This window comes from Bos indicus x Bos taurus, chromosome 2 (genome assembly GCF_003369695.1).
Source record: "Bos indicus x Bos taurus breed Angus x Brahman F1 hybrid chromosome 2, Bos_hybrid_MaternalHap_v2.0, whole genome shotgun sequence".
In the NCBI taxonomy this organism is placed as follows: Eukaryota; Metazoa; Chordata; class Mammalia; order Artiodactyla; family Bovidae; genus Bos; species Bos indicus x Bos taurus.
In genome coordinates, this window is record NC_040077.1 from 97,670,632 (window position 1) to 97,684,973 (window position 14,342).

At 40.0% G+C, this 14,342-nt stretch overlaps 1 protein-coding gene across 14 annotated transcripts in view; it reads left to right on the forward strand.

Annotated features, from left to right (window-relative positions):
- UNC80 (unc-80 homolog, NALCN channel complex subunit) overlaps positions 1-14,342 on the forward strand; it is a 230,194-nt gene that overhangs the window by 161,968 nt on the left and 53,884 nt on the right. For all 14 annotated transcript variants that reach the window (XM_027566280.1, XM_027566179.1, XM_027566218.1 and 11 more), the window contains 7 exons: positions 212-395; positions 2,217-2,311; positions 4,253-4,342; positions 5,062-5,163; positions 7,819-7,999; positions 9,450-9,718; positions 11,170-11,304. In XM_027566280.1, coding sequence (XP_027422081.1) covers positions 212-395; positions 2,217-2,311; positions 4,253-4,342; positions 5,062-5,163; positions 7,819-7,999; positions 9,450-9,718; positions 11,170-11,304 — 1,056 coding nt within the window. The remainder of the gene's footprint in view (positions 1-211; positions 396-2,216; positions 2,312-4,252; positions 4,343-5,061; positions 5,164-7,818; positions 8,000-9,449; positions 9,719-11,169; positions 11,305-14,342) is intronic.

Here is a 14,342-nt window from a genome sequence, read left to right on the forward strand (position 1 = left end):
TAATGCAAAAATGTATGGCAACCTGCTCTGGCCAGTTTTCCAGTTATACCTTCTCCTGCTTACTGCCACTGAAGATGCTAGAGAAGCACTTGAACAGAGAATACAAAAGCAAAAAAAGAATATCTAATTAAGAAAATGCAAAGCTAAGGAAATGAGAATGCGAATTCAGAGTCATTGTGGCTTTGTGACCTCCTCCTGTCCTGAGTTGCAGGTGGGATTAATCATGTACTTTGTGAGGACCCCCTGTGAGTGGGGGATGGACGCCATTTCGGCCACTCTGACTTTCCTGTGGGAGGTGGTCGGTTATGTGGAAGGCCTGTTCTTCAAGGATCTGAAGCAGACAATGAAGAAGGAGCAGTGTGAGGTGAAGCTCCTGGTGACCGCTTCAATGCCAGGTACTGCCTTCAGATGACAGAACTTTTCTAAGAGTATGAATACCCCTTTTACAGACCAAGTGTCTCTTTCATTCATGAGAAAACTTGCCAACCCTGGGATTGAGTGCCTCAAAGAATTTTTGTTGAATGCAATCTGAAGAAACACAATAGACCCTTTAAAAGTCAGCAATTGCCAGATGAAAAGGGGGACATGAGAACTGAGATCTGTGTGAGTCAGTCCTTGAAGGGCTGCCAAGGTGAAAGATGTGTTTAAGTCTATCACAGAGGGCCAGCTGAACTGAAAGCCTTTTTGAAGGGATTTTTGGCACTGCAGGGAGAATAATATTGTTGCGTGGCATGGACCCCAGGCTTTTGTGAACTTACTGAGAGATGGCTTTATGAAAAATTGCAAAGGGGAAAAGCAGGAAGGAGAATTACAAAAGAACATGCAGTATGATATAAAATCTAGATACAGTTCCTTTTCACTTTGGATAGCTTGTCTTTCTTGGAGATAAAAGAAATGTTTCCAAGCCTTTATCCTTGTGCAATGACTAAGAAAATGTGAGATGATACATGTATTGATATAAAGAGAAAGACAGAATTATATATAAATAAGAACACAGTTTTTATTTAACACGGGCAGCAAAGAGCCCCGTGTTAAAATCAGAGCACTGCCTCTAATTGTCTGTATGATTAATATTAGCTATGACAAGGTACATAATTTTTAAAGCTTTCTTTATGGGTAAATTTGGGATCTAATTCATACTTCACAATTGTGAGGAATAAATGAGTTTAGATTTGTAAAATACTTGCTGTCATGTCTGACACATGGTCAGCATTCAGTAAATGGTAATACACAATTTATTGTATCTATAGCAATAAATACAATTGCTATAGATTATTCAGCAAAGTGTTCATTTTTATTAAAGAAACTCATATTGTCAGGCATATACTTAAAATCAGCTCATTGAAAATCAAGGTCTATCATAATGTTCACAAAGATTTATAATTTTAAGGAATGAAGTAGAAATACTGTCTCACCAGCCAAGTAAAATACAGAACAAGTAAATTTAAACTACATTTCATGGGACTTCCTTGGTGGTCCAGAGGTTGGGGCTGAACCTTCCATTACAGGAGGTGAGGGTTTGATCTCTGGCCAGAGAACTAAGATCCCACATACCTCGCAGCCAGAAAACCGAAATGTAAAACTCAAGCAGTGTTGTAACAAATTCAATAAAGACTTTAAAAATGGTCCGCATCAAAAAGTCTTTAAAAAAAATAAATAATAAACTATGTTTTAGGTACTTGTTTAGCTTTTGCTAGTCTCTCTGTTTGTATTTTCTCAGCCATTATTTAAAATTTAGGAATATATTATTTGTTGCAGTGTTTAAAGCTTGAATTCTGACTCTTCTAGTAAATAAATGTCTTTGACTAAGTTACTTATACATTCTTATTTATAAAAATAAGTTCTCTGTTTCTTCATTTGTAACACGAAAATAATAACACTAGTGTCATAGGGTTGTTGTGAGATTTAAATACGATTATACACATAACACCATTGATAAGTATTGGAAACTCCATAAATGGTAGCTATCATTATTAAATAATAAGGAAACATATTTAAAGCAGATATTGACTATAAAAAAAAGGAGTACAGATAGTGGAATGCACAGCTCACATTAAACCCTCACTAACAGAATCCTCAACTCACATTAAACCCTCACTAATAGTCATCATAATAACAAGAAAAACATCAGCTTAATAATATTTCAATATTTCATGCTTTGTATTCAAACTTCTTTATAGTAGAAGTCAGTTTATTATGATTTTTACCTTTTGTAGGTACCAAAACCTTGGTAGTTCATGGACAGAATGAGTGTGACATCCCAACCCAGTTGCCAGTCCATGAAGACACTCAGTTTGAAGCCCTGTTAAAGGTAGGGATGACTTTCAACAGAAGTGATTTTTTTTTAATGCACAATGGCTATGGCCACTTCACTGATCATCCAGTTTAGAATTAAATGGCATTTTTCTACCTTCAAATAAATATGTGCATTTATTTACATCTTCTAGAATCTGCCCCACTTTTGCCTGCTTTTATTTTCTTGCATATTTTTCCCACTTTCACTGACATTTTACCTCTGCACTGAAGTAGCCAAAGGCTCCCTCTCAGCTACAAAGCTCATAACACTTGTCTTCAGATGCTGAGAATCCTACTTTAGAGCATCCTGGTATCGCTTGTGGTTGTTCTGGAGCTGCCCTGGGTTTGTACACCAAGAACACTGGGACAGACTCTGGTGATCAGGTGACCCATGCAGAGACACTTATTTTGGCACTGAGTTGACTGATACATAGTCTTGACTTGCCACTGACAGAAATGATTAGAGAGGCAGAAGAGAGAGAGAGAGAGAGACACACACCTTAGAATACATTAGGTGAATCAAGAAAGTATTTTTAATGGTTATGGCAACTGTGTACCTCAAGAGAAATGCAATCCAGCTACTCATGCCTGCAAGGTTTTAAAGGAAAAGTAATAAGTATACTAGTACAGTGATTCCTCTTTTATCTGAAGTCCTAACTGTTGGCCCAGACATAAGTAGAAAAGACCTCTGAGAAAACCAGCTTGCCAAACCCATGTATCTGATTTCAGTAGAAAAGGTTGTTAGGTCTCCTCCAAGTCTCACCCATTCATCCCCAGAGAATCTCTCAGGCCCAGGGAAACAGACTTCAACATCCACTTCCCCTAGGCAGTGAGTTCAAACTCAGGCTCCACCACAACCAGTGTCACCTAAATAAATCAAATGGCAGGCTCTCTCTAGTCTCAGTTTCTTTTTCAGCAGTGCTCGATATTAGTGCAGGTTATACAAGTTTTCTCCCTGGGTTGGGAAGATCCCCTGGAGGAGGGCATGACAAGTATTCCAGTATTCTTGCCTGGAGAATCCCATGGACAGAGGAGCCTGGTGGGCTACAGTCCAAAGGGTTGCGAAGAGTCAGACATGACTGAAGAAACTTAGCATACCTACACACACGCGTGCGCGTGCACACACACACAAACACACACACGTAAGTTCTCTACATGGGAAGCCTTGAATGTAGAATATAGTAGATAAGTGCTCAATCATTGTAGTTCATAATACTCTTAATGCTGCTACTGAACATGCTTTCTTTCTGTTACTGAGGCCAGTAGATGCCACTGTGTCTCCACAGTTCATCACTCAAGGCTGTACTATAATTGTACCTCGTTTAGCACTATGAGAGCAGAGCAGATAGTTTATGTCACAGTGTCCTTTTTAAATTGAGGTATGTATGTTAGTAGCTCAGTCATGTCCAACTCTTTGTGACCCCATGGACTCTAGCCCACCAGGCTCCTCTGTCCATGTGATTCTCCAGGCAAGAATACAGGTGTGGGTTGCCAGTTTCTTCTCCAAAATTAAGGTATAGTTGATGTATAATATTATATAAACTTCAGGTGTACAGCCTAGTGATTCACAATTTTTAAAGGTCATATTCCATTTATAATTATTGTAAAATACATTCTGTGTTGCACACTATGTCCTTGTAGCTTATTTATCATATATTAATAAATATAGCTTACACCTCTTAACCCCTACCTTTGTCTTACGAGATCTTACACAGTCTTTATGCTATCATTTTTTAGATGGCTATGTGCCTGTATATATTCATATATATGTGTGTATAATATATATACACATATATGCACACATATAATATACACAATGTAAGATATAAATACATATATTTATATTCCTTATAAGAAATTACCTTGTTTTTATGGCATTTTTGTCTTTCATCTTACTGTTTGGCTCATAATATGATCTCAGTAAATGTTTTTTTAAGATTTGTTGTTGTTATTCTAGGAGTGTCTGGAGTTTTTTAATATCCCAGAATCGCAGTCAACACATTACTTTCTCATGGATAAACGATGGAACCTTATCCACTATAATAAGGTAAGCCTGTGGAGTGATGACGCTCATGGAGAGTTGTGTCAAAAGCCTGTTATGCCTTTCCTGAGGGCAGCTTCCCTCAGGGGTGTGTCACTGTTTAACGGTGGGGAGTATGGCTCTTGGATCACACTGTCTTACTGTCAACATAGGTTTGGACTGGCCACTTGACCTTCATACCCTTCAGTTTGCTTGCCTGTAAAGTGAAGGTGATGATGGTGTCTACTTTAGGGTTGTTGTAATAATTGAAGAAGTCAAGCAAGGTATATTGTCACTCTTATTACATCTAAGTGAAAGTTAAGTTCCCATATTGTAAGGACATATATCTATTTGGAATGTTAACATTATTCTTGTTCCACTATATTAAGCATGATCATGGAAACCTGATCTAATTAGCAAAAGGAAGCCTCAAGACCACTGACAGCACTTTAGAATGATTTTCTTCCTCTTCCAGAATGTGTTTTAGTAAATTGCCTCTGGCTCCCTTGCTCCTGACAGGGTATTTGGGATTGGGAAAGTGTATCTGGCTTGGGGAGTTTGAAGCTTTCCTAAGGAGGGGGTATATTCCTGGGATTTTGTAGAATTTGGCAGGAGGGCAAAATAGTAAGAATGGAAACCATTAGAAAATACATAACTTATGTTTGTCTGCCCTTTGGGGAATGAGAAAATGAGAGTCAGAGTTTAGCTGTTTGAACTCTTTTTGTCTTTGTGTAACCCCACCACAGACCTACGTTCGGGATATTTACCCTTTCAGGAGATCCGTGTCTCCACAGCTGAACCTTGTACACATGCATCCAGAGAAAGGACAGGAGCTCATTCAGAAACAGGTGCCTGACCACCACAGTTTTATGCTATTATTGTGTCATGTTACTGGGATAGACTATCTGTAAATGATTGCTGGCCCTGAGATCCTATGGTTCTGTTATGATCTCTAGAGAGAGAAGGATGGGTTCTTGATCAATAGACAGTTCCCCCTAAATAGTGTATTTTTTAAGTTTTGCAAATTGGATCATATGTAAAGGTATTAAATACTCACTTGGAGTAGTATTTTGATGAATTGTTGGGGTATAAATAATAGAAATTTTCTGTTTTATTTACCTACTAGTTTCTAAGTATGGATTTTCATTCCAGATTGGGAATACATATAATGTAGCTATAAAAATGTTGTTTCAGAAATTTCTGCTAGCTGGAAAAAAATAAAAGGGATCAATGGATAAAGCATGCCTGCATGCTAGGTTGCTTCAGTCATGTCTGAGTCTTTGTGACCCCATGGACTGTAGCCTGCCTGGCTCCTCTGTCCATGGGATTCTCTAGGCAAGAATATTGCAGTGGGTTGCCATGCCCTCCTCTCAATGGATGGTAGCATACCTGAAAAAGGCACTGAACCAAGGTTCAGAGATCTGGACTCAGTCATAGCTCTGCCTCTGACCAGTGATCTGACCTTTGGTATTTTGGTAACTTCTCTTAAACTAGGAGGAGATAGAATCAATCTGCTGTACTTAGATTGAAGAGCAGAATAACATTCACACATCTCATCACAAATCAGACTGAACTTAAGAAAATTCACTGTTTTGCATGTGAAATGTAGCTGTAGCCCACAGTTCTAATGATGCAGGTTTAATGTGGTCTATGTGTTACATTCATTTATTTTCTTTTCTAATTTTATTTTATTTTTAAACTTTACATAATTGTATTAGTTTTGCCAAATATCAAAATGAATCTGCCACAGGTATACACGTGTTCCCCATCCTGAACCCTCCTCCCTCCTCCCTCCCCATACCATCCCTCTGGGTCGTCCCAGTGCACCAGCCCCAAGCATCCAGTATCGTGCATCGAACCTGGACTGGCAACTCGTTTCTTACATGATATTTTACATGTTTCAATGCCATTCTCCCAAATCTTCCCACCCTCTCCCTCTCCCACAGAGTCCATAAGACTGTTCTATACATTTATTTTTAATAAAATGTCAAAACAAAGGGCTTTCCTCATAGCTCAGTTGGTAAAGAATCTGCCTGCAACGCAGGAGACCTGAGTTCGATTCCTGAGTCAGGAAGATCCTGTGGGGAAGGAAATGGCAACCCACTGTAGTATTCTCTCCCGTAGAATCCCATGGACAGAGGAGCCTGGCAGGCTACAATCCGTGGGATCCCAAGAGTTGGACATGACTTAGCGACTAAACCACCGCCACCACATGTTACATTCATTTATTTTTAATAAAATGTCAAAACAAAAAGCTTTTATCTTCTCAATTTTTTTGCACATAGCAAGAATGCCAATTTGGCATCAAAGTATTCAGAGATATCCTCATGAGATGGCATAGAATTCAACAAGTTAAGTAATTTAAAACATAGTTAATATTAACTACCTAAATTGCATTGAAAAGAAAGAAAATAGTGAATGTGTTACAAAGTATGAGGTGTTGGGAGAAAACTTAAATATTTAATTTCTAAAGCAATCCCCCCAAATTATACCAGTCTCTGATTTTGGCAGCAAAATAATGAAAGCCATAATCAATAACAGCTCTTCATGAGCAAGGTTTTTAAAACATAATGTTTAAGAACGTGTTTTAAAAGAAGAGCATAGGGACTTCCCTGGCTGTTCCATGGTTAACATTTCACCTTCCAATGCAGGGGGTGCGGGTTGGGGAGCTAAAATCCCACATGCCTCATGGCCAAAAAAAGCCACATAAAACAGAAGTAATACTGTAACACATTCAATAAGACTTTAAAAATGGTCCACACACACAGAAAAAAATCTTTAGCAAAAATAGCATAAAACAAGACTCTTACTCTTTGTAAACTCCCGCTTGTGATCTTAAGACTTCGAAGTTCCTCAGGGAGATAATAACATGCACACTGTGGTTCTGGCTCTGGTCAAGCTGCTGATCATCTTCCTAATCACATCCCCCTGCCCTCTGACCAGGAACAGAAAAGGCACTTGGAAAAGGAACATGAGCCCCACATTCATGCCATCTAAACTCAGGGCTAAAGGGCCACCAATCTAGGCCCCATTAGCTTTTGTCCCAAAAGAGGTTTTTCCTGGATCCCATTTCAGTCTTTAAGAGGCAAACCCAGAACTGACAGGAAACAGCTTAAGGCCTCATTGGAAATGAGGGAAGCAAGTGGAATTGACTGGCTTCTGTTGGAGAAGGCCTTCCATCTTATGACATCCACACAAATGCACTCTATTTAATACTGAGCTGTTCTTGACAATACTTGCCTTGTGCTCCTTCTCCAGCCTGGCATGAGAAACACTTCCTTCTCTAGAGCAGACAGATGCAGGAAGTGTGAGTCAATTAACTATTGTTTGCTCTTTCTGCATGGTAAGGAAAAGAAACTTCTTTCTCCTTCCTTTCACTTCCCCCACCCCTTAATTTTTACTTAGCCTGGTTTGCCGTTAGAGATTTTAATGTCTTCAGTCGTGGGGGTTTCGGGGTTGCCCAATTCCGCTTTTCGTCTCCTTCTGCCCTCGCCTGCTGCTAGGTGTTCACTCGCAAGCTGGAGGAAGTGGGGCGGGTTTTGTTTCTCATCTCCCTCACCCAGAAGATCCCCACAGCCCACAAGCAGTCCCACGTCTCCATGCTCCAAGAAGACCTCCTCCGACTGCCCTCATTCCCTCGAAGTGCTATTGATGCAGAGTTTTCACTCTTCAGTGATCCTCAAGGTATCAAGAAAGAAGCCTTTCCTCTCTTGGGCATCTTCTCATGGCCTAGTTTTGTCCTCAGCTGGAGATCATCTCCATCTTAATCAGTAAACAGTTCTCTAAATCAGTGACTCTCAGTCTTGAATGGGCAACAGAATCACCTGGAGGACTGGAGGACTTGATAAAACACAGATGGCTGCATCCCACCCTCCAGTCCCCAGTTTCTGATTCAGTAGCTCTGGAATGGGGCTCAGGAACTTGTATTTCTAGCAAGTTCCAAGGCATGGTTGATGCTGCCATTTCAAGGACTAAACTCTGAGACCACTGCTCTGAGCTAATCATAAGCAATTGAAGAAAGTAGTAGGGTGTTGTTAGGGAGTACTTGACTAAGTGAAGGACAAGTATTTCTGTGAAGTTCAGTCAGTCAGTCAGGCAATTCAGTCGCTCAGTCGTGTCTGACTCTGTGCGATCCCATAGACGGCAGCCCACCAGGCTCCCCTGTCCCTGGGATTCTCCAGGCACGAACGCTGGAGTGTGTTGCCATTTCCTTCTCTAATGCATGAAAGTGAAAAGTGAAAGTGAAGTCGCTCAGTCGTGTTCGACTTAGCGACCCCATGGACTGTAGCCTGCCAGGCTCCTCCGTCCATGGGATTTTCCAGGCAAGAGTACTGGAGTGGGGTGCCATTGCCTTCTCTATCTGTAAAGTTCAAGAGGAGGCAAAATGAATCTACAGTGAAAGAAATCAGAGCAGTAGTTCCCTATTCAGGCGGGGGCTGGGGGTGGGGGGGGTAGGGGGCGTGGTGCAGAGGGCGGGGAGAATGGATTTCCCAGAAAGGGATTTGAAGGAATTTTCTCAGATGATAAAAATGGTTCATATATTGATTGGAATGTTGGTTACAAGTGGGTATTTTTGTCAAAATTCGTTGAATTCTACATTTAACGATCTGTGTATTTTACTCTATGTAAATTACCTGAATTGGAAGAGAAAAATGGAGAGAGAAAGGGAGAGTGAGACAGAGAAATAGAAAAAGATCCATTTTGAAACCACATTCAGTTATTCATTTGTGACAATTTACTTAAATCAGCATCTTTGTGCTGTGTCTTCATCCAGATGCTCAGAGTGATGGTACATGAGCTCTAGTCCAACCAGGAGTTAAAAGACCAAGAACTAGTCCCAGCCCTGCCATTTTCTTTCTGAAATAATTTTTTCCTTAAAGCCACAGCTTATGCAACAGCAACACACCACACTTGCCGGCCCTGTCTTGCCCACAGAGTTGAATCAAAGGGGTGACAGAAAAGTCCTTGGAAGACTCGAAAGTGTTACCGAAATGCAGGCAACATTGTGCATGTCAGCAGTAGGTCTTCACATCCCTGAGTTGGAAACAGCAGGGCCCTAGGTTGGACTGCCCTCCATGCTGACATGGGGATTGGTGTGGGGCTAAACCTGCCTCTGTGTCTTCATGTCTCACAGCTGGAAAGGAACTCTTTGGCCTTGACACTCTTCAGAAAAGCTTGTGGATCCAGCTCCTGGAGGAGATGTTCCTGGGCATGCCTAGTGAGTTCCCCTGGGGAGATGAAATCATGCTTTTCCTCAACGTCTTTAATGGGGCTCTGATCCTGCACCCAGAAGACAGTGCCCTGCTCAGGCAGTACGCGGCCACCGTCATCAACAGTGCCGTGCACTTCAACCACCTCTTCTCCCTCAGTGGCTACCAGTGGATTCTGCCCACCATGCTGCAGGTACATGGGCCTCCTCCCCTGCCCATTCAGAAGGTCAACAAGGTCCATGCTGAGACTTTAGCTGATCGAATTATCTGTTTTCATGACCTGAGAAGGCACCAAATGAAACCCCCACAAAGATTTATCGAAGGTCACAGTATTCCATTCTATCCTGAGATTTCCCAGATCTGAGCCACAGTTCCCCGTTTCTTCTGGGCCCGTGGTTCTCAAAGTGAAATCTCTGAACCAGCGGCATCAGCATCACTTGGGAATTTGTTCCAAACGCACATTCTTGGGCCCCATCCTAGACCTACTTCATCGGAAACTCTGGAGTCACAGCCCAGGAATCTGTGTTTTTACAAAGCCTCTGGGTGGTTCTGATGCCCTCAGAAGTTTGAGAACCATTATTCAAATGTGGGGCAAGTGTTCAATTGCTGTTTCTCCCAAGAGATTTTGCAACCTCTCTCTGAAAAGAGATTTTCAAAATTGCTGTTAAATTTGGTATAATGAGGTGGTTGGAGGAGATGAATGTAGCAGGAACAGTTTTCCCTTAATCATGTCTAACGTGTATGTGGCCCCATTGAGGGGTACTGAATAAAGTTCAGAAAGGGCCTGGGGGCTCATCCTAGTTCTCTGTTTTTATGGAAATTTTAGTAAATCATAGAAGAAGTAATACATGCTTATGTAAAGTGGAGTTTGCTCAACCTACAGAGGCAAGAAATTGACTTTTAATATCATCAGGGCTCTCTGTCCTCTTTTTAAATAGTTGGAATTTTATCTATTTTCCATTATTATAGCTTCTTAAATAATTATCAAAAACAATAAATGTTCATTATAAAATTCAAAAGAAGAAAGTTTAGATAAGAAAATAAAGATCATCTATAATCCTCCTTCCTAGATAATCATTGTTTGCACATCTTGAAAATTCTGGTGCTCTCTCTCCTACTTTTTTTTAAAACAGAAGTTGGAGCATACCATATGTTCAAGTTTTTGCCTACCTTTTTTTTAATGTGACACTAAGAATGTTGTGGGCATTTTCCCTGTAGCTACATTTAGCACTATATAGCATCTTTTAAAAAATAGTTGCATAGTACTCAGTTGTATGCATATAAATAATTCACTTAATCTCAATTTATGAATAATTTAGGTTTCAAATTTTCTACTATTTTAATGCCTTAATGCCTTGCAGCAGGCATTCCTGTATATACATCTTTGTATATTTGTTTAATTGTTTTCTTACGACAAATCACTAGTCATAAACTTCCTGGGGAAATAGTATATTTTATTTTTTGCATTTTTATGTATATTTCTAGATTTCTTTCAAAAAGGTATATACCGCTTTATCCTCCCCGCTATCAGTTTATGAAATTAGTCATTTCCCTCCATGCTTCCCATAGCTATGAGCTTGTAAAGCAAACACAACTCTAGTAAGCTGTTAAGGCCTTTTCTGAATATGTGCTGTTTTCGCACAGGTGTACTCTGACTATGAAAGCAATCCTCAGTTGCGTCAAGCCATTGAATTTGCCTGCCACCAGTTCTACATTCTACACCGCAAGCCCTTCGTGCTCCAGCTGTTTGCGAGTGTGGCCCCTCTCCTGGAGTTTCCTGTGAGTAAACTCTGTGGAAGTAAATAAAGGACCAACCCAATGAGAAAAACCAAGTTTGTTTATTCAGAACTCACTATAGCAGTGGATTCCTGGGCTGGTTATTACAGGTTGTGGATCAGAATTCTGTTTTTATGTATGGCCATTGTCCATTTCTGTTCTGTCCATTTATGGATCTCTGCCACACCCCACAGTAGAATTTGAGCTCCATTAAAGTGAGATCTTGATCTGATTTTTGTTTGCCTTTGCTTGATTTTAGTTGTTGTTTTGTTTGGTCATTGTCCATTTCTGTTATCAGGCTCTCAGCTCTATTCTTCAACCTATGGAATGCAAATACCCTAAATCATTTCTCTTTCAATAAGAAATTTGTCTGTCTTCAGCATTTCTCCTCAAGTCTCATTTCAGCCCCTAGGATGTAAATAGACCAATTCTCTAGTTTTTTTAATTAATAAAAGAATGGAAAATAGAAAATGATAAAAGGAAAAGATTCTCGAACTTATGGTTTCCTGGGGGGAAGGGACAGTTATGGAGTTTAGGATGGATGTGTACACATTGCTACATTAAAAATGGATAACCAACAAGGTCCTACTGTACAGCAAAAGGAACTCTGCTCAGTGTTATGTGGCAGCCTGGATGGGAGGGAAGCTTGGGAGGAGAATGGATACGTGAATATGTATGGCTGAGTCCCTTGTGCTATCCACCTAAAACTATCACAGCATTGCTAATCAGCTATACTCCAATAAAAAAGTTTAAAAAAAAAAAGGAAGAGTTCCTGATTCTCATTTCTATCACTGTTCAGCACTTACCCTGTTTTATTTTTATTTTTATGCAGAGTATTTATACTGTATCACGTATAATACTTGTATTTGTTTCACTAATATGTATCTCTGCTACACCCCACAGTAGAATTTGAGCTCCAATAAAGTGAGATCTTAATCTGATTTTTGTTTGCCTTTGCTTGATTTTAGTTGTTGTTTTGTTTGTATGGTTTTTGCTTTTGTTTCTGTTTTGCTATAACCTCAGTGCACAGAATGATGCCTGACACACAGTAGGAATTTAATGAGGATCTGTTGTTTTTAATGAATGAATCAAAGCCATTTTACAGAGACAGCAAGTATCTCTTCTGGAGATATTTCAATAGATTATCAAATAGGAACCACAAAATTCCCAGGGTTTTCAAAATAAGCTTCTGTTTCTCAAACATATTTGATTTCATTATGGAAATTTGGGGGGGAAGGCTGAGTCCAACTATCAAAGACCAGAGGAAACACTGGCATAAACTATTCTGGCAGTTCACATTTCTGTATTTTCAAGAGTTTCCATAAAGATCTCTTTTGTACCGGATTAGCTTTTCCTTTTGATGCTTTTGAACTGTGGTGTTGGAGAAGACTCTTGAGACTTCCTTGGATTGCAAGGAGATCCAACCAGTCCTTACTAAAGGAAATCAACCCTGAATATTCATTGGAAGAACTGATGCTGAAGCTGAAAATCCAATACTTTGGCCACCTGAATCAAAGAATTGACTCATTTGAAAAGACTCTGATGCTGGGAAAGATTGAAGGCAGGAGGAGAAGGGGATGACAGAGAATGAGATAGTTGGATGGCATCACCAACTCAATGGACATGAATTTGAGTAAACTCCAGGAGTTGGTGAAGGACAGGGAGGCCTGGCATGCTGCAGTCTATGGGATCACAAAGAGTCAGACATGACTGAGTGACTGAGCAACAAGCATTTAATAGATTCTTTAAAATTAGGCATTCCATTCCAAAATCATACAGTAGCACGGTTGGATGCAGAATTACGTAAACTGAATACCACCTAGATAATTGTTATCAGTGGCAGTGTTTTGAAACTTGAATTCCTGATCAAAACATATTAATACTGAGGTAGGAATTAATAAACTAAAATAGCTCTTCTTTAAATTGAAGTATAGCTGATTTACATGTTAATTTCTGTTGTATAGCAGAGTGATTCAGTTTTACATAAATATGCATTCTTTTTATATTCTTTTCCATTATGATTTATCATAGGATATTGCTTACTGGTGGACACTTAAGTTGTTTCCTTGTTTTGGCTACTGTGAATAGTGATGCTATGAACATATGGGTGCATGCGTCTTTTTGAATTAGAATTTTCTCTGGATATATGCCCAGGACTTGGTTTGCTGGGTCATGTAATAGTCCTATTTTTAGTTTTCTAATGGTATGGACCTAACGGAAGCAGAAGATATTAAGAAGAGGTGGCAAGAATACACAGAACTGTACAAAAAATATCTTCATGACCCTGATAATCACAATGGTGTGATCACTGACCTAGAGCCAGACATCCTGGAATGTGAAGTCAAGTGGGCCTTAGGAAGCATCACTATGAACAAAGCTAGTGGAGGTGATGGAATTCCAATTGAGCTATCTCAAATTCTGAAAGATGATGCTGTGAAAGTGCTGCACTCAATATGCCAGCAAATTTGGAAAACTCACAGTGGCCACAGGACTGGAAAAGGTCAGTTTTCATTCCAATCCCAAAGAAAGGCAATGCCAAAGAATGCTCAAACTACCGCACAACTGTACTCATCTCACACACTAGTAAAGAAATGCTCAAAATTCTCCAAGCCAGGCTTCAGCAATACGTGAACCGTGAACTTCCAGATGTTCAACCTGGTTTTAGAAAAGGCAGAGGAACCAGAGATCAAATTGCCAACATCTGCTGGATCATCAAAAAAGCAAGAGAGTTCCAGAAAAACATCTATTTCTGCTTTATTGACTATGCCAAAGCCTTTGACTGTGTGGATCACAATAAACTGTGGAAAATTCTTTAAGACATGGGAATACCAGACCACCTAACCTGCCTCTTGAGAAACCTGTATTCAGGTCAGGAAGCAACAGTTAGAACTGGACATGGAACAACAGACTGGTTCCAAATAGGAAAAGGAGTACGTCAAGGCTGCATATTGTCACCCTGCTTATTTAACTTCTATGCAGAGTACATCATGAGAAACTCTGGGCTGGAAGAAGCACAGGCTGGAATCAAGATTGCCGGGAGA